Here is a 26,483-nt window from a genome sequence, read left to right as displayed (position 1 = left end):
TCAAAACTTCTAAATGGGAAATGGGGTTAAAAAATTATACAGATATTAAAAGCAGATATTAAATACAGATATTGAGTACCACACCAAAAAAAAGAATAATCCTGAAAGAAATGCATGCTGTATACTGCTTAATGTAATCTCACTTCCCTTTCTGAATTTCCCTAGTTCAATTGCTTAATCTTCAGTATTTCTATAGGAAGCACCACTACACAGAAAATTCCATGTCTTTGTTCAGACCTTCCTTTTATATTTAGTATGTCTATTGCATGATAGGGTAAGCACACTTCTACCACTACTACTTTATCTTAATCTTCAGCCTGTTTCATGTGGTAAAGACCTGTCATTTTTATTTGCTGTTTTATCTTATTGTAAACTGTACACAAATTAGGTCATGTAAACCATGAATATATAAAATCAGGATCTGCTATTCTGCAGCACAAATTACGCAAAAAAATAGCTTTAGAACCTTCAAGTACATTTTTAAAAAGGGAAGAAAAGCAATGAACAATATAAAAATGTTTATTAAATGATAGTGTGCCTGTGTATATTATTATAAGTCATGAGTAAATAAGAATTTTGTTCTTATATCAGACAAATAACTGGTTTTACAGATAGTTGTTCATAATTTACTATCCCAGTGATGTGAACAGCATAACAAGTCTCTTCTTTTTATAGAGAACTGCAACAACATTACACGGACATGGGATGCCAAAAGAATACCCTATAGTTTTATGAAACAAAAGAATTTATGTTCTGATCACCAGAGGCAATAGCAACTAACAGAGGAAAGTGTTGTAGTAATAACTTAGGTGCATATACTGATTTTTCTCCTTGTGGGTCCCTAAACATTTTATTTAGCACACAATCAACTCCACTGAAATACATCTACTTCTGAAGTGGAACATGGAAGCAAAATGTTACTTTTAAAGGATAGGTATGAGGAAATTAATTGTTCAGTAGAATCTACAGAGGACTTCAAACTCTGGTAGAATACTATCATACAAAAATTACTAGCTGACCAAAGCACTACAGTTAATACAATATTTTTTCAAAAGGTGACACATAAAGTTTAATGAGAAGACATAATCAGGATTGATCTCTTTCATTCCCTTTTAATAATCAGTGATATGCTGAAGATGTCTTGGGAGTTGCACCCTGGAGCTCTGCATCACTTCTTATTACAAAGGAAAGTATTGGAATCTCTGCATTTATGCATTAACTGCCCAGCTAACTCAGTTCATGCTATCACAGATATATGCAGGCTGTATTATCATACAATAACAATTAAGTTTTATTTGACTTCCTTTTTAAAGTTGATGGCAAATGCAGAAACAAAAGCCTGAAGGATTCTCTGTATGTATGACTAAAAACAATGCATTAAATACTGACTGACATAGATAAAGTGGGGTAGGAACTTGGGGGACAATTATATTTAATTATCTGAAGTGTTATAAAACACAGTCAGGGAAGAGAAGCTAAACAAATATCCTCGGTGCTTGTGTAACAAGCAGAAAACCTTTGGTTAGAGGTACACAATGACATAATTCTTCCATCTAAGGGGGCTAGCAAAGGTGAAGTTTTTTAGCAAGGTTATGGGAAGTTTTCCCGTTACATTCTAAATGCTTCCTATGGCGATGAGTCTCCACAAACTCTAGTTATAGCCCGAATTCTGCAAGTTGTAACATGAACGTGAAATGTTACTTCTAACAACTGTCTCTTCTTGGCAACACTGTTGCCTCTCTTCCCTTTAGACTCTGAAAAACCATGATATAATCAGACTGTTGACTGGTAACTTGTTTCTATTTGGGTTAAGGTCTGTAAAATATATATATAGAGAGAAAGATCTCATCTCACACAGCTATTATTTCAGGCTATCCACTCTGTGGTGTTGGTTTACATCTGTCTCACACTGTGAACGATATCTTTGAAGCCATAAAGGGAAGTGGTTTCATGGTAAATAAGTGTGTAAGTCACCCAGTAATGTATATGGGAAGTGAATAATGTCTATTTATATGATGTGCTCTTGACTTTACTGCAGATACAAGTCTAGAAATTATTTAAAAAACAATATGAACATCCAACAATTGGTGCATCCAATAGTAAGGGGAGAGAATGGAATGTATTTGTTCAGCTACCAAGAGGTTCAAATCAACTCCCACCTTTCAGGAAACTTACTTTATTAGACACTCCTCTCACCTCTTCTGGTAAATACACATCTACCTGACATATTAATCCAGTGTACCAGCAGTGGATATAAAACTTCAAAAGTGTTGCTAAGAATGACAAAGCAGGTCAAAAGATAACAGAAAGTGAATGTATAAAAACTTACAGGATATATTAGAAGCTAGCAACAGAATTTAAAAACAACAATAGAAACAAAATACAGAGGAAGATTTAGAAAGACAATGTGCACTAACAGTGAGGAAAAAAAAAAAGCAACACAGGGAACAGATGAAAAATACTACTACTGTAAAAACGCTGAGGGAAAAAAACCTGAGAAGACTAAATGAGAGACTCATGCAAGGGATGAAGGAAGAAGCAGCCTGAGATCGACACATGCTTCGAAACACATACAAGAGATCTGGTGGAAAACAAACTTGAGCCCATTTCCTCTCGTCCTATCACTAACTACTTGGGAGAAGAGACCAACACCCACCTCACTACAGCCTCCTTTCAGGTAGTTGTAGAGAGCGATAAGGTCTCCCCTCAGCCTCCTCTTCTGTAGGCTAAACAACCCCAGTGACCTCAGCCGCTTCTCATAAGACTTGTTCTCCAGACACTTCACCAGCTTCGTTGCCCTCCTCTGAACACGCTCCAGCACCTCAAAGTCCTTCTTGTACTGAGGGGCCCAAAACTGGACACAGTATTCCAGGTGCGGCCTCACCAGCGATCTCATCCAGATCATCCATAAAGATATTAAACAAGGCTGGCCCCAAAACAGAGCCCTGGGGAACACCACTCGTGACCGGCCACCAACTGGACTTAACTCCATTCACCACTACTCTCTGGGCTCGGCCACCCAACCAGTTTTTTACCCAGTGAAGACTACGCCCGTCCAAGCCATGAGCTGCCAGCTTCCCAAGGAGAATGCTGTGGGAGACTGTGTCAAAGGCTTTGCTGAAGTCCAGGTAGATGACGTCCACAGCCTTTCCTGCATCCACTAGGTGGGTCACCAGGTCATAGAAGGAGATCGGGTTGGTCAAGCAGGACCTGCCTTTCATGAACCCATGCTGAGTGGGCCTGATCCCCTGGTTGACCTGCACATGCCTGTTGAGCGCACTCAAGATGAAACACTCCATAATCTTCCCTGGCACCGAGGTCAGGCTGACAGGCCTGTAGTTCCCCGGGTCCTCCTTCTGGCCCTTCTTGTAGATGGGCATCACATTGGCAAGCCTCCAGTCATCAGGGACCTCCCCTGTTAACCAGGACTGCTGACAGATGATGGAGAGTGGCTTGGCAAGCTCCTCTGCCAGCTCCCTCAGACTTGTGAGTGTGCAGGTGGCGTAGTAGGCCATTAACTGCTTCCTCCTGGACTATGAGGGCTCCATTCTGCTCCCCGTCCCTGTCTTCCAGCTCAGGGGCCTGAGTACCCTGGGGATGACTGGTCTGGCTATTAAACACAGAGGCAAAGAAGGCGTTAAGTACCTCAGCCTTTTCCCCATCCTTGGTGACAATGTTCCCCCTGCATCCAATAAATTCCTGCACAACATCCTTCTCTCTAAATTGGAGAGATATGGATTTGATGGGTGGACTGTTTGATGAATAAGGAATTGGTTGGATGGTCGCATCCAGAGTGTATTGATCAAGGGCTCGATGTCCACATGGAGACCGGTGACAATTGAGGTCTCTCAGGGGTCCGTACTGGGACCGGTGCTATTTAACATCTTTATCAGTGACATAGACAGTGGGATCGAGTGCACCATCAGCAAGTTTGCAGACAACACCAAGCTGAGTGGTGCGGTTGACACACCAGAAGGACGAGATGTCATCCAGAGGGACCTGGACAAGCTGGAGAGGTGGGCCTGTGTGAACCTCATGAGGTTCAACAAGGCCAAGTGCAAGGTCCTGCACCTGGGACGGGGCAACCCCCGGTATCAGTACAGGCTGGGGGATGAAGGGATTGAGAATAGCCCTGCAGAGAAGGACTTTTGGGTACTGGTAAATGAAAAGCTGGACATGAGCCAACAATGTGCGCTTGCAGCCCAGAAAGCCAACCGAATCCTGGGCTGCATCAAAAGAAGTGTGGCCAGCAGGTCGAGGGAGGTGATTCTGCCCCTCTACTCTGCTCTGGTGAGACCTCATCTGGAGTACTGCGTCCAGCTCTGGAGCCCTCAGCACAAGAAGGACATGGACCTGTTGGAGCAGGTCCAGAGGAGGGCCACAAAAATGATCTGAGGTGTGGAGCACCTCCCCTATGAGGACCGGCTGAGAGAGTTGGGGTTGTTCAGCCTGGAGAAGAGAAGGCTGCGAGGAGACCTTATTGCGACCTTCCAGTACTTAAAGGGGGCCTACAGGAAAGATGGGGAGAATCTTTTTAGCAAGGCCTGTTGTGACAGGACAAGGAATAATGGATTTAAACTAAAGAAGAATAGATTTAGACTAGACATGAGAAAGAAATTTTTCACCATGAGGGTGGTGAAGCACTGGAAAGGGTTGCCCAGAGAGGTAGTGGAGGCCCCATCCCTGGAAACATTCAAGGTCAGGTTGGATGGGGCTCTGAGCAACCTGATCTAGTTAAAGGTGTCCCTGCTCACTGCAGGGAGGTTGGGCTAGATGACCTCTAAAGGTCCTTTCCAACCCAAAGCATTCTATGATTCTGTTATTGCACAGGTTATCCATAAATGTGAAATATGTGCTGCAATCAAGCAAGCCAAGCGGTTCAAGCCCCTCTGGCATGGTGGGCGATGGCTGAAATAGAAATATGGGGAAGCCTGGCAGATTGATTATATCACACTCCCACAAACCCACCAAGGCAAGCGCTATGTGCTCACCATGGTGGAAGCAACCACCGGATGGCTGGAAACATATCCCCTGCCCCATGCCACTGCCCGGAACACCATCCTGGGCCTTGAAAAGCAAGTCCTGTGGCGACACGGCACCCCAGAAAGAATCGAGTCAGACAACGGGACTCATTTCCGAAACAACCTCATAGACACCTGGGACAAAGAGCATGGCACTGAGTGGGTATATCACATGCCTTACCATGCACCAGCTTCCGGGAAAATCGAGCGATACAATGGATTGTTAAAGACTACCCTGAGAGCAATGGGTGGTGGGAGATTCAAACATTGGGATACACATTTGGCAAAGGCCACCTGGTTAGTCAGCACTAGGGGATCTGCCAATCCAGCTGGCCCTGCCCAATGAAAACATTTTCATGCTGTAGAAGGGGGTAAAGTCCCTGTAGTGCACATAAAAAATATGCTGGGGAAGACAGTCTGGGTTACTTCCCCCTCTGGCAAAGGCAAACCCATTCGTGGGATTGCTTTTGCTCAAGGACCTGGGTGCACTTGGTGGGTAACGCAAAAGGATGGGGAAGTCTGATGTGTACCTCAGGGGAATTTGATTTCGGGTGAAAATAGCCAATGAACTGAATTGTATGATGTTAATTTCTATATAATACTGTATGTCATCACTTCTATGGTTGCTATATGCCACATTCAATGGTATTACAGTAAGAATCGCCCAGGTTAATGAAGAATGATCTTTGATGAAACCGAGCAAAGCAAAGCAGTGTTGGAACCAGAGCTGGCTTCAGCATGCAACAATCCAACACTGCACACCATTTCTCCTGCCCTGAAAGACTGTGATGACAGATGGAGCCCGATGTCGTGGACTGAATAAACTCAATGGACATTTTAGAGGGATGGCCCATAGACCAAGGGAATGATATCTGTGTGTATATATCAAAAGACAGGAAAAGTGGTGGTGATTAACTGGAATGCATTGGAAAGGGTAGGACCTGTGCATGACATAGATGGTATAGAATAAGCGGTGAAATATGTCCTGGTTTCAGCTTGGACAGAGTTACTTTTCTTCCTAGTAGCTGGCATAGTGCTGTGGTTTGGATTTAGTATGAGAATAATGTTGATAACACACTGATGTTTTTAGTTGTTGCTAAGTACTGCTTATGCTAGTCAAGGACTTTTCAGCTTCCCATGCTCTGCCAGGTGCACAAGAAACTGGGAGGGGGCACAGCCAGAATAGTTGATCCAAACTGACCAAAGGGCTATTCCATACCATATGACGTCATGCTCAATATATAAACTGGGGGAGTTGGCTGGGGACAGCGATCGCTGCTTGGGAACTGTCTGGGTATCGGTCGGTGGGTGATGAGCAATTGCATTGTGCATCACTTGCTTTGTATATTATTATTATTATTATTTTCCCTTCTTTTTCTGTCCTATTAAACTGTCTTTATCTCAATCGATTAATTTTACTTTTTTTTTCTGATTCTCTCCCCCATCCCACTGGGGAGCAGGGGAGTGAGCGAACAGCTGTGTGGTGTTTAGCTCCCTGTGGGGTTAAACCATAACAGCTCCTTATGAACTATACTATTTTAATACTACTCAAAAGATCTACTGTGGCGATGATTGCATTAGAACTATGTCAAAACTAAGATATTCAGTACAATTTGATCTGAAGTATCATCAGATGCTTATTTCCTACTTTGGAGACTTACTAATTGTATTGTGTTCCTCTAAGGCAACCATTAAAATATATACATTTATTTCAGTTTTGAAAGCAGTATTATATCTATTGTGGAATCAAAGTTAGGACCTACAAACGTAAGAAGTTCAAAATATAAGAAAAGCTCTGTTTCACCTTCTACTTATGTTTGCTGTTCATTTCAAAATGAAAACAATCAGAAAGTATAGTCAGCCTAATTTGTCTCTAAATTTTTCTTTTACCACTTATGTACCCTAATGATTATCACTTATATGTAATTTCCTATGATTTTTAGCTTTTTTACCACTGAAAAATAAAACAGTATTGTATATTTGGGGACACTGAGAATCCATGCAATACAAGAGAGATTTTACTGCACTTTGCACCACTGTGCACCAAAATATGCATATACAAATGATAAAAGTGATTGGGAAGGTAACCAGCTCTACAGGACAGCAGATTGCATAGGAGAACAGGAACCTTGTACGTGGGGCTGATAAACAGAAGCAGAATGTGGTGTGGTAATAACAGAGCATCGGAGCAAATCTGAGCAGACCTAATTCATGCACTAGTAGCTCTCTTGCTGCCTATAGTGCATCAGCAAGATATTTTTAAGTTTGTCTCGACTCAGTCATGTATAAAGGATTGTACTAGATTAAGGACCCTCAGACTACTGTGCAGATAAATCTCACTCCAGACTTCTTTTATGTGTATGGCTATGTTCCATTGACTTTAATGGGACCTTCGTGGTGCCTTTCAGTTTCTTCTATGCTTTCCTCAATGAGAGGCTTCCTTTCATGCCAACCTGACATGAAGACTAGAATGATATAACCAGATTAATTTTCATAGCTAATCTAAAAGTTCCAGTGGAGTCCATGGATGTTTTTGCCACAGCTTTAATAGCCAAGTATGCTAATTCTTTTTCTAGTGGGCAACACCAAAAGGTCATCCTCCTCTACCATCATCCTTTTTTTTTTTAACAGATGAAAAATTTTACCAGAGCTATATAGTATATTACTCAGAGCAACTGAATTTCTTGGAGGCAACATTTAGAGAATCCTCAGGGTCCAATGTTAAATTCCACACTGTTATTTTATCAGAATCCTGTCGCAAGAGAGTACATGCGTACCATTCAAGACCAAGTTTAGTCACATATGCATTTTTATTGTTGTTGATCTATAACAAATATGATTTAACTTAAAATGCTTGTTTCCCCACCCTTTACAAATTTAAGTCTGTTTTCAGTTATGTGTTTGCCTTCTTGGCAGCCGTATTCTTTCAAGATTAGGTCTTGTTCGTACAAAAGAAAGGCAGTTGAACAAAACACAAGAACACTTGCTTGGTACTATTTACCTCATCACCAGGACCGCAAAAAAGAAAGGGAAAAAGGGAAAGAAAAGGGAAAGGGAAAAAAATGGGAAAACAGATGTTCTAGGGCTTTATAATTTTTATGAATTTCATGGAGGTCTACCCTTGATTGCACTTCCCTAGTAATAAACTTAATGTAAGATTTCAAATTATCATAGGCTTATGTTTTGGGAAACAAACACACACATAATACTAAACTAGATATACTACCTTCCTTACAGTAGTCTTTACATTCAAGTTATTAAGTGTATGTTTGTGCTGAACATGCATGCACACACAGATACTTGTACACACACACAAAAAAATGTACATTTATGTACACAAAAATATAGTATAAAAAGATAAAAAGTAAGAATTACTTTGTTAGAAAGAACAGAAAATAAGATATAGTTGTTTGTAACCACTGTATACTTACTATTTAGTTGAATCCGATAACTGATATTCTCGTCGTCTATCATAACATTCCTGGATTCCAGGGTCATTCCATAAACTTCTTATTGCATCTACATAGGGGTTCTCAAAAGTTGACACCTTCTCTACATCGACTTCTCGAACTAACTGTGCATGAGCCTAATTTGAAACAAAGAAAACAATAAAATTTACTTTGTTTTCTACATTTACAAAGAGTTCATATACAGTGAATGTGATTAACAGGAATAAATTTTCAGACTGGCCATCTCACCAATGTGAGGTTATGAATGAATGATGATAAGGTGTGTTCAAACTAAGAAAAATAGTAATAGGGATGATATGAGAGAAGGTGAATTAATAAATGTGTATATGGGCCCTTATTTCAGAATAAGCTTATCCTAATCCAGTATTATTTAGCTGAAATGGATAAAATGTTCACACTAAAATTTATATTTGATTAAGCTAATTTTTAAGAAAGCTTTCATTTTTCAGGTACAATTTTAGGGCATATAATATACCTGCTTTTTAAATGATAACCAGTTAACCAACTTGGCAGTTAGACTGATGGGAGCAGAAAGAATGGGGAGGAGGGAGGAAATTTATCTTTTAATGAGATTCATTTATATGCACATACACTAAGAGAGAAAAAGAACAGATAAAAACTTAGTCAAGCAAAAAACCCAAGGGATTCTATTCTCAAATCTAGTCTGCATTTCAGACTAGACACATTTCAGCAAGGATACAAACCTCTTTGCATTTTAAATTAGGTAAATGCATACAGAAAGGACTGTTTTTGTTCTTTTTAAAGTAATTTATCCTGTTTACACACATACAACCCATCACCCCCCTTTTTAGACAGTCCAGGAGAATGCTACTACTCATTACTTAACAAAATTTTATACCTGCACCTATTGTTTACTCACGTGGAAATCAAGAACTCCAAGTTCAATGTGAAAAATGTTTGTCTTCAAGATATGGAGAACATATGCTCTCTATTATAAGAACCCAAATCTCCAAGTTCTAACAAAGTATATTTTCGTCTGGAACATCACGTCCACCCATCCCCAAACTGGACAAATCATGAAGGGTCTCTACTGTCTCACAACAAAATAACAAAAAAATGGTATTCTACTAAGCACAAGCCAATACTCTTGTGAAACAGGAAGATATATTTTTTTCCCAAAAGATTTTATTTTTTTTTCTCAAGCTCAGTTATGTGTTCAATTTGCTTTGTATTCTTCCAAAAGAATGATGCCCTAAGTATTTGCTCACTACTTATGACAAACTGATACAACAATATATTCAGATATTATTTTTTGTATTGTTCTTGAGCTCTGAAATTATGGCCAGCTGATATCAAAATGCTAACAGAGGTAAAAGACTGACTCAGTATTCAAAAGTTGCTCTTAAGCTTTCATCAGAAATTCATCATAACTGAAATATTTCTCTAATAGTTCTCTAAACATTCTCTAACAGATGCTCAAGTATTCTACATCAGCAGTACAGATAATCATAAAAGGTAATTACTTTATTCAGTTATCCATTTAGACATATAATTACTACAAAATAGTCCAAGATTTTAAATTGTTTTATTTACCAGTTCTGTATGTCCTGCCCTACAACTAATATGACTTTGCACTATGTGGCAAAACTTCTGAAATAAACTCCGACATATGCCAATGAGTTGTATCCATCAGAAATCTAATTCAGCCTTTTAAAAATAAACATTATTTCCCCAGTGAACACTGTTTCTGGTTCCCAGGGATTTGCTTGGATAGACTCATGACAACTTGTACCCTACTGACATACAGCTCTTCACAACAATGCTTCTTTTCTTAAAAAAAAAATGTAATAACCCTTCACACAGATTTCAAGTCTTTATGCTATGTCTAGGCTATGTCGTCTTGTTCCCCAGAGGTACTATGCTTTCCTTTAGATTACAATTTTTCTTTCTTTCTCTGAGTCTTTGTCATTCAGTATCTTTTACTGGCTTCTAATTTCTGATCAGAGAGACAGAGATCTAAATACAGAATCTCATCTATTGGCTTAATTCTTTTTTCATTTGCTCTGGTAAATGCCAAAAGTAATTCTACTGAAACCTAATGAGATGCAGAAGCATAAATTTAATGCAGAAAAAGACTCAATCATGCATGATGTGTGGTGTCACTATTGCTAATTACTGGTTTTAGTTTCCTTCCACTAATATAATATCAAATCTGGAACATTACTTTTCATGTTAGCACTCATCATTCATCCAGTTTCTGCAATATAAACTTTATCCAGTACTTCTTAGCCTTCACTGGTACTTTTTGCTGTACCCAAAACCAGACATTACTTGAAACAAAACAGTAAAGCTGCTGCCCCTTAGAAAATTGTACCTTCTGAGATTTCTTTCTTTTGGAACACCAATAATTGCTATCAAAGCAGTGAAACAAACAAAAAAGATAAAACTGAAGAATTCTGCAAGTACCACCAAATTCAAACTGGTAATTAAGATGTAATTACTAGTTAAGCTGTTCTACAAACAAAATCTAGATGGTGTAACTGACTTTTCAGTCTGATACACTTTTGACATCAGCAAAGAACAACATTTTTCATGTCCTTCTGAGGATATAAGAATACCTGTAACAATTTGCACATTATTTGCCGCAGATCTTATAAAAACATTTGTTCAATTATCTTTAGCAAATCACATCAATCTTTGAAGAAGAGTTTCTTCCTTGACTTCTACAAGTATTAAAAAAAAAATATCCCAGACAAAGAAAACTGGAATTTCCTGGAATACCATTAGATTCTGAAAACAGGAAATCTGAGTGTTAGAGGATACCAAAATAGCTATCTTCTTTTCTCCTTCTTCATCATTCCCCTCAGAAAATTACTGACAGTGTTAAAAACTAATTCTGAGCTTGAAGAACATTATAGTTTTATACTGGTCTTTCTGGCAATACTCTTTTCCACATAATTGCTATTAAAAATAAGTATAGTTTTTTTAATCTCTAGGGTCCATAGTGTCAGTTTTCTACCTATTATCTTCTAATTTTTTGAAAGCACTGCTGTTCCTCAGTGACTAAGTGGGCCAGCAAATGGATCTGTTCCCATATTCTCTCCATACATGCACCAACCTTTTGGAATCTTACAACAGTGGTTACAGTCAATGTTGGAGCAAGCTTGGAAAAAAGTTCAAATTTTTATATTCCTTTTGATATTGTCTCTGTAATTTTTTCAAACTAGCTTTTTAACCTACCAGAAAGATTTATGAGGGAGACATACACAAATGTAGTCTATTTAAAAAAAAATTCCTCTCCTGATCTTAAATACACAGAAGAAAGCGATATGCTTGAGATGCAGTAGGCAAGGTTGTTTCATATCAATGGTCTGTGTGGACTAGCTGATTTTAAGATGCCCATTTAAAGAATCTCTCTCACATGGAAAAATATCTCTTAGCAAATATTTTCCATTTTGTAACAGGATTTCCCAAACCTATAAGAAAGGTTGCAGTGCTTGGCCTGTCAGTAACTAAATTATCAAGCACAGTGATATTAGGTAGGTCTGGATGGTATAATTCACATAGACTGCATAATTGACAGCAATGGCATGAGATCAGATCCAAGCAGTCTGGGAGCTGAATGGAAGTCAGTACAAAAAGCCATCATCATGACCATGAAATTGTCTCTCTTGTCTTGAGAGGACTAAAACCCCGAAGTGATTCATTTCTTGAGAATGCAGCTCTTGCTTATAGGAGAAACACTTATTTATGCCAGTCAACAAAAGTCATGAGTCATTTACAGGTTCAGACCCTGATGACTTGTAATCTACAACTGTGGTACATGCCTTACTGGGCTGTATAGCAAGATATGCAGCTTTGGAGGAAATCTTCATCTATCCTTTGCCCTTCTTTTCTTTTTCCTTGGACCTACTAAATCAAGAACAAATGAAAAAGTAAAAGCTTTCCTGCAAACCTGCACATAATTGAAACAGGTGTAACATTCAAGGAGAGTAACAGTAGGCTATATTTCAGTCTTGAACAAGTAACAGATGGGGGATGTGTTCCTTAACATATCAGAAATCATAAATCTCTGAAGATCAGTCCAAGGCAGGAAAATGCTTTTACATAGCAGCCTGAGAGAACTAATTTGGAAGAGGACTGTAGAGAGGTAGTTGCTTCCTTTGAGCAACCCTGAAGCACAGAATGGATTAGGCTAAAAAGAAAGAGGTTTCATGGTGTGCTACACTGAAGAACTGTATTTAAATTAATAAAATGTGTTGTGAATTGCTGGAAGGAGGCTTGGTACAATGCTAATCACCCTGCAGTTATTGAAAAAGGTCAATAGGGTAGCAAAACTGCCTAAACAAGAATTTGTCGTCCTTTCCTATTTTATATTCTAACTTTTGAGTAGGAAAATAGCATACGCTCTTTGAAAAAGAATTCCACAGACACATAACAGAATCTAAAAATTTGAGTTTGCAATAAAGAATATTTTTGTTGTTACTGTTCATTGTCTGTAAAATGTTTAGAATAATGAGCCCTAACCCATGACTCATGGGCACTACAGTAAAACAATGAATAAGGATTTAAACAAAATATCTTGTGACTTAAGTTCGAAAATGACTCAGTTCAAACTGCATCATTAAACTCTACCTGTAATACTTTTATATAAGAAAACACTGGACTAACGGAAGAAAAAAAGTCATGTCTACACCTACTCCCTTTCATCTTTCTGTCAGCATTTGTTTATATTTCCTTTTCTTTGTTTTTCAGGACAGCTTTTTGTCCTTCACTGCTCAAAGAAAGTTTTTCATTTTGCTATAGTGTACTATTTAAGTGTACTATTTAAAGAGAAGTGTTTTAGAACACTATGGCTCCAGGATGGGAAAGAGGGCAATTCTCAGATAGATTTATATATTCTCATCATTCCCTCTAACCAAAACACCATAGAATTCTACATATTCCAACAGATACACCAGAGAGCTGTGCTGCCATTCAGAGGGACCTTGACAGGCTGGAGAAATGGGCAGGCAGGAACCTCATGAAGTTCAATAAAGGGGGAGTACAAAGTGCTCCATCTGGGAAGAAATAACCCCATGCACCAATATATGCTAGGGGTCGACTGGCTGGAAAGCAGCTCTGCAGAGAAGGCCCTGGGGGTCCTGGTGGACACCAAGCTGACCACGAGCCAGCAATGCACCCTTGCAACAAAGGCGGCCAACAGCCTCCTGGGTTGCATTACAAAGAGTGTTGCCAGCAGGTGGAGGGGGGTGATCCTTCCTCTCTGCTCAGCATTGGTAAGGCTGCATTGAAGAATATTGTGCCCATTTCTGGGCTCCCCAGTACAAGAAAGATATGGACTTACTGGAGCGAGTCCAGCACAGGGCCACAAAGATGATTAAAGGACTGGAGCATCTTGCATATGGGAAGAGGCTGAGAGAACTGGGATTGTTCAGCCTGGAGAAGGGAAGGCTCAGGGGGAATCTTACCAATGTGTATAAAAACCTCATGGGAGGGAATGAAGAAAAGTGAGCCAGAATCTTCTCAGTAGTGCCCACTGATAGGACAAGAGGACACATGGACACATGAAAAGGACACATGAAGTTCCATCCGAACACAAGAAAACACTTTACTCAATATTTATGTCATGTTAGGAGGCTAGATATTCTGCCCTGCAATTGCTCAAGACAATCTGCATATTTAAACATGCTATTCTATTACTGTCACTTCAGCTGATGCCTTAAAAAAACCATACATGCAGTGGTGTTCTAATTGTGAACAAAGGAATAACTTTCACTTCTTTGATTATGGAATTCAGTACAGTCCATTTATATACATTAAGTGCTTGATTAGGACCTTATACCATTAATTTAATAAATTTAGTTTGTTTTCCATGGTTTGCCTAGTTTTACTTTGAAGAAAATAGAGCAACAAATAAATTTCAGACCCTATAAGTAAAAGGCGATCCAGATTGCTGAGTTCCAAAGTTCTTTTACTATGTATTTTAAAACATGAGTCTTGTTTTGACTTGTTTTCAAAATGTTACTTTTACCACCAAATTTTCATAGGTTTTTACCAGAACCTTTTACCAGACAAAGGGGTGTCAAAATTATGGGATTCAAGTTCTGGTTCAGATAAATTCTTAAGATTTCCAAGGAAGGAGTAGAAGGTCTTGGTGAAGAAACCCTTACTGAAGTTCTGAAGGAGTCTGAAATTAATTGCAACATTTGGGTTCTAGCATTGCTAATTTAAACAGTCTGAACATGAAACTAAATCCAGTTATTCTCTTGGACATAGTCATTAGCAACAATCTTACAAGCTTCATGAAGTCCTCACAATTAGTAACTGACAACCCCAAGTGGTAAAATCTTTTTCAAGTAGTAAAATCTATTTAAAATTTAACACAAATCTGCAATGACAGAAACAGACTTAAAAACATTTCAGGTTTGAATCAACATAAGAAAGAATTTACAACAAAATCTTCCCCCACAACAGTTATTGTAGCTAACATAAATAATCCAAATTACTGCTCTGTCTATATAAACACAGTATTATCAATAAACATTTTCATAAGCATATCCAAGCATGCATATACAATCAGGTTTTCAGAAAAAATATCCTGGATATTAGGGTTTTTTTTAAGATCTGCTCTTAATCTAACATCTTCAAACAAATGTTGTTCAGTAATTAAACAAATAATTATGACATGGACACATAAGCAATCATACCATTGTTTGTCGAGCTAGCTAAACCAGTAGTATATGCATGACAAAAATGAGCACTGCTAGACAGCTTCTTAGTGTTACTCCAGTTGAAACCCAAAATAAATGTCACTAAAACTATTGTATCAAACCTATATGGAGCAGAATAGACTATACAAAGGCAGAGCTAGAGCTAGAAAAATCAAAGAGCTCTCCCTATATTCAGCCGGTATAACCTAGGGCAGACTTGGAACTGCTTTAAACAACAGTGAGCAGAGAACGATGCCAGCCCCAGAGTCAGTGTCGTGGTTTAGCCCCAGCCAGCAACTAAGCACCACGCAGCCGCTCACTCACTCCCCCTACCCCGATGGGATGGGGGAGAGAATCGGAGGAGTAAGAGTGAGAAACACTCCTGGGTTGAGATAAGAACAGTTTAATAATTGAAATAAAGTAAAATAGTAATGCTAATAGTAACAGTATAATAATGATAATAATAATAATGATACACGAAGCAAGTGATGCACAATGCAATTGCTCACCACCCACCGACCGATACCCAGACAGTTCCCGAGCAGCGATCGCTGCTCCCTGGCCACCCCCCCCCAGTTTATATACTGAGCATGACGTCATATGGTATGGAATAGCCCTTTGGTCAGTTTGGATCAACTATTCTGGCTGTGCCCCCTCCCAGTTTCTTGTGCGCCTGGCAGAGCATGGGAAGCTGAAAAAGTCCTTGACTAGCATAAGCAGTACTCAGCAACAACTAAAAACATCAGCATGTTATCAACATTCTTCTCCTACTAAATCCAAAACACAGCACTGTGCCTGCTGCTAGGAAGAAAATTAACTCTATCCCAGCCGAAACCAGGACAGTCAGGGATGCCTTTTTCAATCTACTGTGGTTCCTCATCATGCATATTGTTCAATAGCATGTGCCTAACAAGCTGGTCACCAGGAAATAGGTATCAAAAGGCATATTGGACCACAGTATATAACATGGAAACAAACAAACCAATAACGTCCCCTCCCAATCCTTCCCAAAGCGCATATTTCATCTGCTTTGCGCACAAAATTAAAAGTGGATCTGGAAACCAATAGGGATTAATAATAAATTGAATTGCCAATCTCTATATATCCCCACCGTGACTTTGGAAGATCGTAGGATAAATCACTACAATTTTTTTTTTTAATTAAAACTAATCCTTCTTCTATTTTACATGCATCATAGGTTTTAAGAGCTTTATAGAATCATAGAATCATAGAATGCTGTGGGTTGGAAGGAACCTTTAGAGGTCATCTAGTCCAAACCCCCTGCAATGAGCAGGGAAACCTTTAAGTAGATCAGGTTGCTCAGAGCACCATCCAACCTGACCTTGAATGTTGCCAGGAATGGGGCCTCTACCACCTCTCTGGGCAACTTGTTCCAGTGCTTGACCACCCTGATTGTGAAAAATTTCTTTCTTATGTCTAGTCTAAATCTATTCTTCTTTAGTTTAAATCCATTATTCCTTGTCCTGTCACAACAGGCCTTGCTAAAAAGATTCTCCCCATCTTTCCTGTAGGCCCCCTTTAAGTACTGGAAGGCCGCAATAAGGTCTCCTCGCAGCCTTCTCTTCTCCAGGCTGAACAACCCCAACTCTCTCAGCCGGTCCTCATAGGGGTGCTCCACACCTCAGATCATTTTTGTGGCCCTCCTCTGGACCTGCTCCAACAGGTCCATGTCCTTCTTGTGCTGAGGGCTCCAGAGCTGGACGCAGTACTCCAGGTGAGGTCTCACCAGAGCAGAGTAGAGGGGCAGAATCACCTCCCTCGACCTGCTGGCTACGCTTCTTTTGATGCAGCCCAGGATACGGTTGGCTTTCTGGGCTGCAAGTGCACATTGTTGGCTCATGTCCAGCTTTTCATCTACCAGTACCCCCAAGTCCTTCTCCGCAGGTCTGCTCTCAATCCCTTCATCCCCCAGCCTGTACTGATACCGGGGGTTGCCCCGTCCCAGGTGCAGGACCTTGCACTTGGCCTTGTTGAACCTCATGAGGTTCACACAGGCCCACCTCTCCAGCTTGTCCAGGTCCCTTTGGATGACATCTCGTCCTCCTGGTGTGTCAACCGCACCACTCAGCTTGGTGTCATCTGCAAACTTGCTGAGGGTGCACTCGATCCCACTGTCTATGTCATTGATGAAGATGTTAAATAGCACCGGTCCCAGTACGGACCCCTGAGGGACACCACTCGTCACCGGTCTCCATGTGGACATCGAGCCCTCTGGATGCGACCATCCAACCAATTCCTTATCCACCGAACAGTCCACCCATCAAACCCATATCTCCCCAATTGAGAGAGAAGGATGTTGTGGGGGACTGTGTCGAACGCTTTACAGAAATCCAAGTAGATGACATCCATTGCTTTTCCCTTGTCCACTGATGCAGTCACTCCTTCATAGAAAGCCACTAGGTTGGTCAGGCAGGACTTGCCCTTGGTGAATCCGTGCTGGCTGTCTCAAATCACCTCCCTGTCCTCCATGTGCTTGAGCATAGCTTCTAGGAGGATCTGCTCCATGATCTTCCCAGGCACAGAGGTGAGGCTGACAGGTCGATACTTCCCAGGGTCCTCCTTTCTTCCCTTTTTAAAAATGGGCACAGCATTCCCCTTTTTCCAGTCACCAGGGACTTCACCTGACTGCCATGACTTTTCAAATATCATGGAGAGTGGCTTGGCAACTACATCAGCCAATCCCCTCAGGACTCTGGGGTGCATCTCATCAGGTCCCATAGACTTGTGTACATTGAGGCTCTTCAGGTGGTCTCAAACCTGATCTTCCCTTACAGTGGGAGGGGCTTTACCCCCCTGGTCCCCATCTTGCGGTCCATCGACTCGGGAGGGATGAGGAGAGAGGTTGCTGGTGAAGACTGAGGCAAAGAATTTGAGTACCTCAGGCTTCTCCTCGTCTGTTGATACAAGGTCGCCATTCTTGTTCATCAAGGGGGGTACGCTTTCTTTAACCTTCCTTTTCTGGTTGACATACCTGTAGAAGCCCTTCTTGTTATTCTTTACGTCCCTTGCCAAATCCAGCTCCATCCTCACCTAGGCCTTCCTGACCCCCTCCCTACACAACCGGGCAGCTTCCCTGTACTCCTCCCAGGACACCTGTCCCTGCTTCCACTGCCTGTGCAGTTCCCTCTTGCTCTTTAGTTTGACCAGCAGGTCTCGACTCAGCCATGCTGGTCTCTTCCCTTCCTTGCCTGATTTCTTACACATGGGGACTGAGAGCTCTTGTGCTCTATGGAAGGTGTCCTTAAAGATCTGCCAGCTCTGTTCCGTTCCCCTGTCCCTGAGGACCGTCTCCCAGGGGTTCCTTCTGACTAACTCCCTGAAGAGCTGGAAGTTTGCTTTTCGAAAATTTAGGGTCCTGACTGTACTCCTCGCTTTTCCCATGTCCCTCAGGAGCATGAACTCCACCAATGCGTGATCACTGCAGCCCAGGCTGCCTCCAGTCTTGACATCACTGATGAGCTCACTTGCATTGGTGATCATCAGGTCCAGTCTTGCATCCCCTCGGGTAGGGGTGTCTATTACCTGGCTTAGGAAGTTGTCGTCTATACATTCTAGGAATCTCCTGGATTGCCTGCAGCTCGCTGTGTTGCTTTTCCAGCAAATGTCGGGGTGGTTGAAGTCCCCCAGCAGGACGAGAGTCTGCAAGCATGATGCCTCCCGGAGCTGGATGAAGAAGGCTTCGTCAGCAGGCTCCCCTTGATCAGGTGGCCTGTAGTAGACACCAACCACAAGGTTCCCTTTGTTGCCTCTGTCTCTGACTCTTACCCATAAGCTTTTGACCTGTTCATGGCTATTCTTCAGGGACAGCTCTTCACACTGTATTGATTTCTTTATGTAGAGGGCAACGCCTCTGCCCCTCCTTCCTCGCCTGTCCCTTCTGAGCAGCCTGTAGCCATCAATAGCCACATTCCAGTCATGGGATTCGTCCCACCAAGTTTCAGTAATGGCAATCAGGTCGTAGCTTTCTAGTAGCACAGCAGCTTCCAACTCCTCCTGTTTGTTCCCCATGCTGTGTGCGTTCGTGTAGAGGCATTTCATCTGGGCTGTTGGCCATGTCACCTTCTTAGTGGAACATCCCTTGTTTCCCTTGGGGTGTTTCACGAAGGTTTCCTTGTGAGCTCTATCTATCTCAGGAGCCCCCAGCTCATCTCTGCAAGACTCCGACTGTGCTGCAGTGTCCCCAGCACACCTCTGGGCAACAGGTTGAGGGCTCATACTAGCACCCCATCCCTCTAACCATTGCGTACCATCCTACAGCTTGTCACAGGCAAGCCTGGTATGTTCCCCCTCCCCCTTCACATCTAGTTTAAAGCCCTGTCAATGAGCCTCGCAAGCTCCTGAGCAAAGACCCTCTTTCCCCTTTGAGAAAGGTGGCTCCCATTTGATGCCAGCAAGCATCATGTCCTAGCACCTGGTTCTGAAGAATGGTCTTCAATAATAGTATTCGAAATAATGGCAATTTTTTCTTCAATATTATTTTTATATAGTGATATAGTTGGCGTTATTGAAGATAATGTTATGCAAACATGGACACACTGAAATTTTCATTCCATTTTCAAGTGAAATAAGTGGCTGTACTTGACAAACCCCGAGGAATCCACTGCTTCAGTCAACCATTGTGATACAATAGTGAGTGAATTTAAAAAACAAGTCTGTGAATTTTCACCTAAGCAGCATACACATGCACAGAACTCTTCCTGAACCTCACTCTTGTACAAAGCCTAAATGCATCTTGCAGAAGAGGTGTTTTTAAGGATCAGAGGAATAACAGCTTTGCTTGGCTTCATGGATTTAAACAGCTAGAACTGAAAAAAACTGTATGCCTCTTCGTAGAGTAGAAGTTACGGTCAGTCGATTCAGGCAGTTCAGAAATTCAGCAATCCCATTCAATTGCCTAAACAAAGGAACTGCAGAAGTTTCACTGCCTTTAGTATCTAGAGAAGAGCCTAAGATGTATATAGGACAGGCAGAGGGAAACAAATAGAACATTCTTTTAAAAAAAATATGCCATCATATCTGTTTCAATTTAGAAAAGAAAGTATTGAATTAAAAATAATCTTGTACTTATAAATTATATTTATGAAATTTAAAACTGAGATAAGTCAAATAAAAGTACCGCAAAGAGAAGCATTTATTGTCTGTACTTTTAAGTCATATTTTCTTGTATTTTCAAAGAAAGAGAGTGCCCTCTGCTGACTAACACATAGCAAAGAAAGCAACAATTTCAAACTGATATTTCTAGAAATATCAGGATTTGGAGGGTCCCTTTGAAAATAATGAACTATTCCAGTGGGAATTTTCCTCTGAAAAAAATTGCATCACATTTAAATGACTGCATTTGTGTGTTTTCTAACCAAGATGACTGTCTTTCTAAACAATTACCTCATTTTTTTGAAATAAACTCTGAAAATTAGCTTCAGACTTATCCTAGGCATGTAAAGCTACATAGCATCTGACCACCTACTTCTTTTGGGTGCTTTCCCTAATCCCTTTATGCAAGCATTTGTCTAGAGTAAAGAATTGGCAGGACTGAATAAATGGTAAAATTTAATCTCAGATGAAAAGCTGTTGTCTTGAACAGGGTCCCGGAAGAATGAATTTAGTTTTTTTAAAGATAGCAACCCAACATTATTTTCTCCAGAGATATCACAGACATATTATATATAGCATAGCGATGAGTAAGTATTTGAAATGTGCCTTGAGGGAGATTAAAGTTTTATGTCATGTTTGACATAAAAAAGTGGTAGCTTCTTTATAAATTAGTCACAATCTTTTCATTGCTAGAAACAAACCTTATTTCTGCTCTGTCAAATCAGATGCCAAGCAGAGCTCATTTAAAGAAGGACAGCAAAGCATTGCTGACTTCTCTTTCATGGCTTTAGGCAACTACCAGTCTCCTGAAACATGGTGCCAACTTCCATCATTAGGAAGGAGGAAGAAAACCAAATAAAAACACATCTTTCCTATTTGCAAAAAAACCAATTAGTCTTGTTGATATAAGAGCTTGAAAGCTTCTTCCTGTGTTGCCTGGTGTGTGCAAAACTGATCCATACTCTGACTTAACCAAATTAACACGTGTTTTAAAGTGATTAATTCTGTTTACTAACTAATCAGTATTAACAGGGAAAGGCTGTTATTTAACAATCATTTCGGAAGGTTTATTTATCTGCCAAAGCATAAATGGAGTACCCTCTCAAGATGTTAGCCAAAACTGGACATGGTTCCTATAAAATGGACCGTTAGTCATTAAAACAGTTTTTGAAGGTTTGTTTGTTTGTATTATGTTTCTAGTAAGCCCCTGTTTTCAGTGAGTGTTAAATATATATGAAAGAAAGCAAAACTGAGCTTTTTGGAATTAATTTAGATTCAATTAAATCTGGATGAAGCTTTTGGGAACTGAATAAAAAGGGTAGAAAAGTGACAACAGTCTATTGAGAAAAACTACGTATTCTCATTATTAGTATAGCAAGACATCTATACTAAATTGTTTAATAATTCTGTGCAATATACTCTGGAGATTCTCCAGGATGCAACAAGGAGCTGAAGATCTTGGGACAAAGTCAACAGCAAAATACTGACATATTCTGTCAAATCTCCTGGAGTCAAAAGGTTCTACTTAGCCACAAATGTTCTGAATCTACCCCCATAATATTTTTTTCACAAATGCCCAGAGTAGTTTCCCAGAAAATCTGGGAGACAAATTAATCAAGTTAATTTAGGGAAAGTGTTGTTGCAGAAAAGACAGGCTATTTGTTAAATTCTACTCTCCAGAAAGAAGCATATTAATAGGACCTATCTACTCTGTTCATAAGTACTATCAGAGAGAGACAACTACTTAAGAAATCAGCATGCAGCTACCACACACACACACAAGCACTTTGAACTGGAATTACAGTTTTAATGCAAATTAAGATTGAACTAGATAGCTAGCAAAATAGCCTGCAAGTCATAAGAGAAGATAGCATTCATTCACCTTAAGGAACAAGTGAGTATTATATTGAAAAAGCCAACCAAACACTATCAACCTGACCCAGTACCAACTGATGTTATTATTCAGATTTCTATTTTCTTCAGTGAGCTTTAAACTCCGCCTTAATAAGAAAATGATCATAATTCCTTTTTGGATCTGGCAAATAAGTATTTTCATTCAGAAAAATAGGTCAGAAAGTCTTTTGCTCTTTGTAGGTCACCCTCTGTTCAATTTAAGCAGCAAAAAGACAGAAATGTTTTCAGCGTCTGCTCCTGAGAGTCGGTGCAAAGCTCCAGTATAATGGGGGGGAAACACACAAAATCTTACACATGAAACCCAAAAAACTCTGGATAAAAACAGAAGGCTCTGCCTATGCCCACTTCCATGGCTGCTGCTCTGCAGAAGCTGTCTCAGCGTCCTGCACTACACTGTCACAGATATTGCAGTGTTGCGAGGGTCACAAATACTGTTTCAACTCTGATAAGTGGGCTCTGTGCATGATATTTACAAGACCCATTAGTGAAGGAAAAAGTACCACATGTTTTAAAAATTTTTTAAAAATCTACTTTTATTAATATAACAGAAAATACTGCTACTCAGTACATTCTCCTGTTGTATGTGCCATAAAAATGTGATGGCAACAAGGAGGAAGACATGGGAAAGGAAATTACTTCCTTAAAGAGGACATCCTGTGGGCAGTGCTGTCTCTTACTGTCTTAGGAGTACAATTATAAAAGGAAGGCTGTATATCTTCAAACCAAGGGAAGTATTAAAAACATTCCTAAACCACCATTTTAGAAGCATATTAGAAATGATGCTGCTATATTGGTCTCCCCACTTTTATTCAGATATTCAATGGGTCAGGTAAATTATTTATTAAAGGTACCTGAGAAACACACCTCTAATAATATCGGCTATATTTAGATTTTTTAAAATTATTTTTCATGGTAAAGGAACCACCATATTGGCTGTTTTCAAGTAGAACCCTCTCAAAACCTCATTACAGATAAGTCCATTTTCAGTATTAAATGTTCAAGCAATGTTCTTGGTACCAAAACAGGAATCTAACTGCTAAACCTTAAAGGTTGCTAGGAGTTCATGCCCCTGAAAAAAAATAGAGGTTGATAGCATTAGTAGCCCTTTTCATCAAGAGGCCTTGCCCAGATTAATTCTGGTCCTTCCTTTCAACATGATGAGTAAATAAAGATGTTAGAACAAAAAACAAGCAGAACAAGTACTCTGGGGAAAAACAAATTACTTATCCAAACATCGGTGGCAGATTGCCAAGAACTTGTGAGCCATACACAAATTGTAGAATCATAGAATCACAGAATCATAGAATCATTTAGGTTGGAAAAGACCTTTAAGATCATCCAGTCCAACCATTAACCTAACGCTACCAAGTCCACCACTAAACCAATTAAGGGTAGAGTAGCAATTTCATGTTTTCCTGGCTTGGTGGCTGGATTATTTATAATGAAAGTAAAAACTAGGAATCATTAAGATTGGAAAGGACCTCTAAGATCATCAGTCCAATCATCAATCCAACACCAACATGCCCACTACACCATGTCCCAAAGTGCCACATCTACCCGTTTTTTGAACACTTCCAGGGATGGTGACTGTACCACCTCTCTGGGCAGCCTGTTCCAATGCTTGACTACCCTTTCTGTGAAGAAATTTCTCCTAATATCCAATCTAAACTTCCCCTGGCGCAGCTTGAGCCCATTTCCTCTCATCCTATCATTTAGGTTGAAAAAGACCTTTAAGATCATCAGGTCCAACTGTTAACCTAACACTGCCAAGTCCACCACTAAACCATATCCCTAAGCACCACGGCTACATGTCTTTTAAATACCTCCAGGGATGGTGACTCAACCACTTCCCTGGGCAGCCTGTTCCAATGCCTGACAACCCCTTTGATAAAGAAATTTTTCCTAATATCCAACCTAAACCTCCCCTGGCGCAGCTTGAGCCCATTTCCTCTCATCCTATCGCTAGCTACTTGGGAGAAGAGGCCAACACCCACCTCACTACAACTTCCTTTCAGGTAGTTGTAGAGAGCAATAAGGTCTCCCCTCAGCCTCCCCTTCTCCAGACTAAACAACCCCAGTTCCCTCAGCCGCTCCTCATAAGGCCTGTGCTCCAGACCCTTCACCAGCCTTGTTGCCCTTCTCTGAACACACTCCAGCACCTCAATGTCTTTCTTGTAGTGAGGGGCCCAAAACTGGACACAGTATTCCAGGTGTGGTCTCACCAGTGCAAAGAGACAATCAAACAGAGTAGAAGACAGCTGCCCCTAGAAATATTTCTAAACTTCTGGTGCAAATGAAAACATGGAGCTATATTAGGAAACAGCATATATAGGAAACAGTGTAGAAGGGAACCTAAGATACTTATCAACTACATCATGTCTCAAAATGTGCACTAGAATATCCCCAAAAGGAACAAACATTGCAACAACTGTGGCTTGAAGCAGGACCTAGAAAAGAACTGCATTTATCAGAAATATGCACATTTATAGTCTAAAGAGGATTAAAAAAATAGGAAAAAAATATCAGTGACAGGGGAAAACAGAGGCAAGCCAAAAAAACCTTTGAGATTAAAATTGCCTTCCCTGATATCATGTAATATGGATGAAAGGGCATTCTCCATCTTATAACTAGAATCTATCATTTTGCTATTCTAATCTATAAAAAAAAAATAATGTCTCTAATTAACAGCTGAAATCAGTGATCATGCATTCAGAACAAAGCTCCTTGTCTATATCACAATTAGCCTGGAGACTAATGTCTAAGTGTTTATACTGCTCAGCCGGTGAAAAGAATAGTAGGTCATAAAAAACTATCAAGAAAACATATGTAATTGTGTCAATGACATGGTAGGCTGCTGGAAGACAGCCTTCTGGTTGCTTTGGAGCCAGACAAAAATCTTTTGAAGCCAGCAGTACTATTAAATAGACAAAGCATAAAAACTGAAAGCTGTCAAGAAAATAAACAAACTCATTCATATGCATTTCACCATTGAATCCCTATCAGTATTGTTTGTATTTTTCACCCACACCATGCTCCTGTTTTCACCCCCCCCCCAATCTTCTATGACCCATTACTTCTTTCTTTATTTTCATCTCGCATTAAGCAATACTCATCCAGATATACAGGAATAACTGTATATGAACAGCTCTGATAAACACATTGCAATCTTTTAATTTTGCTTACTGAAGGCCTTGTAGATGGGTTGATAAATTTGCCCCCCTTTCAGTAAAACAAATAAAAACTTAATTTGCTACTGCACTGCAAAATTCTTAGCACTCTTACTTTCTTGTGAAACTCAGTTCAAGAGCCAGACATTTAACCCTTTATTTCCTTTCAAGCTGCTAAACTGTTATGGATTCTTTTAAACAGCTTGGAAGCCAGCTAGTTTTTATGGTCTTGAACATAAGCTTATCACCAAAAAAAGACTTATTTGGAAACAACCAACTTCTTTTCTGGACATAAGAAACATTTGAATTGAGCTCATTCTTTGGCAGTATGAGAGTTTTTACTGACTCACAGGCTTTGCTGGATTCCAAAGCCACATGCATTTATCATGCAGTTCTTGATGAACAGGGTTTGAAATAATTGCTTTTTCTCTGGTACATTATACAGGCTGTTTTATGTCACAGCTATAGCTCCAGTAAGTGCTATGCTTGCTGCAATTATGCTCACTGATTTATTTTGATATAGAATTAGGTTATTGCTTATAGAGACTATTTTATTTCTTATATTGATATTTGCATTTCTGTGACCCCTTTTGTGAATAGTGAGAAATATGGTACCACACCATAAATCTATTTTAAGAATAAATTAAGTACTCCCTATATTTTTCTTCCACTTTTAAAAAAATCTTCCTGTATTACAAGGCATTCTAGGTGCCACTCACTATCAAATCCAATGGCTTCTCCACACAAACACTCGGGAAAATTAATTGGAATTCACTTTTAAAAGGTTTATTAAACCACATCACATCATTGCGTAGACATACTCATTCAGTAAACAGTCCTTCATTCAGATCAGCCTTTGGAAACTAAGTCTACTCTTGAAAGGTTTTATTATTATTATAATAAAGAGCTAGTCTTTGACCTCTGCACTAGTTTGAACCTTGATATAGAGGCATTTGGAATGTTAATACATGAAACATGCTAATGGAGATTGTTAGTTATCCTTTTCTCAATTACTTGGTCCAGGAATGAGAGATTGGAAAAGCTTTCTGTGTGATTTTTGGCCTCTTGAGAATAGGATGGACTAATGCAATTTTCAAGGTCCTAGATTTGCTTCTCTAGAGAAGT

The 26,483-nt window shown here is 40.0% G+C and overlaps 1 protein-coding gene across 1 annotated transcript in view; it reads right to left on the bottom strand.

Moving 5' to 3' along the window:
* Positions 1-26,483, bottom strand: part of LOC142596551 (guanine nucleotide-binding protein G(q) subunit alpha) — a 165,502-nt gene that overhangs the window by 57,950 nt on the left and 81,069 nt on the right. The window contains exon 3 of the mRNA XM_075725738.1: positions 8,453-8,607. Coding sequence (XP_075581853.1) covers positions 8,453-8,607 — 155 coding nt within the window. The remainder of the gene's footprint in view (positions 1-8,452; positions 8,608-26,483) is intronic.

This window comes from Pelecanus crispus, chromosome W (genome assembly GCF_030463565.1).
Source record: "Pelecanus crispus isolate bPelCri1 chromosome W, bPelCri1.pri, whole genome shotgun sequence".
In the NCBI taxonomy this organism is placed as follows: Eukaryota; Metazoa; Chordata; class Aves; order Pelecaniformes; family Pelecanidae; genus Pelecanus; species Pelecanus crispus.
The sequence above is the reverse complement of the archived record's forward strand: the minus strand, read 5'-3'. Positions and strand labels throughout refer to the sequence as shown.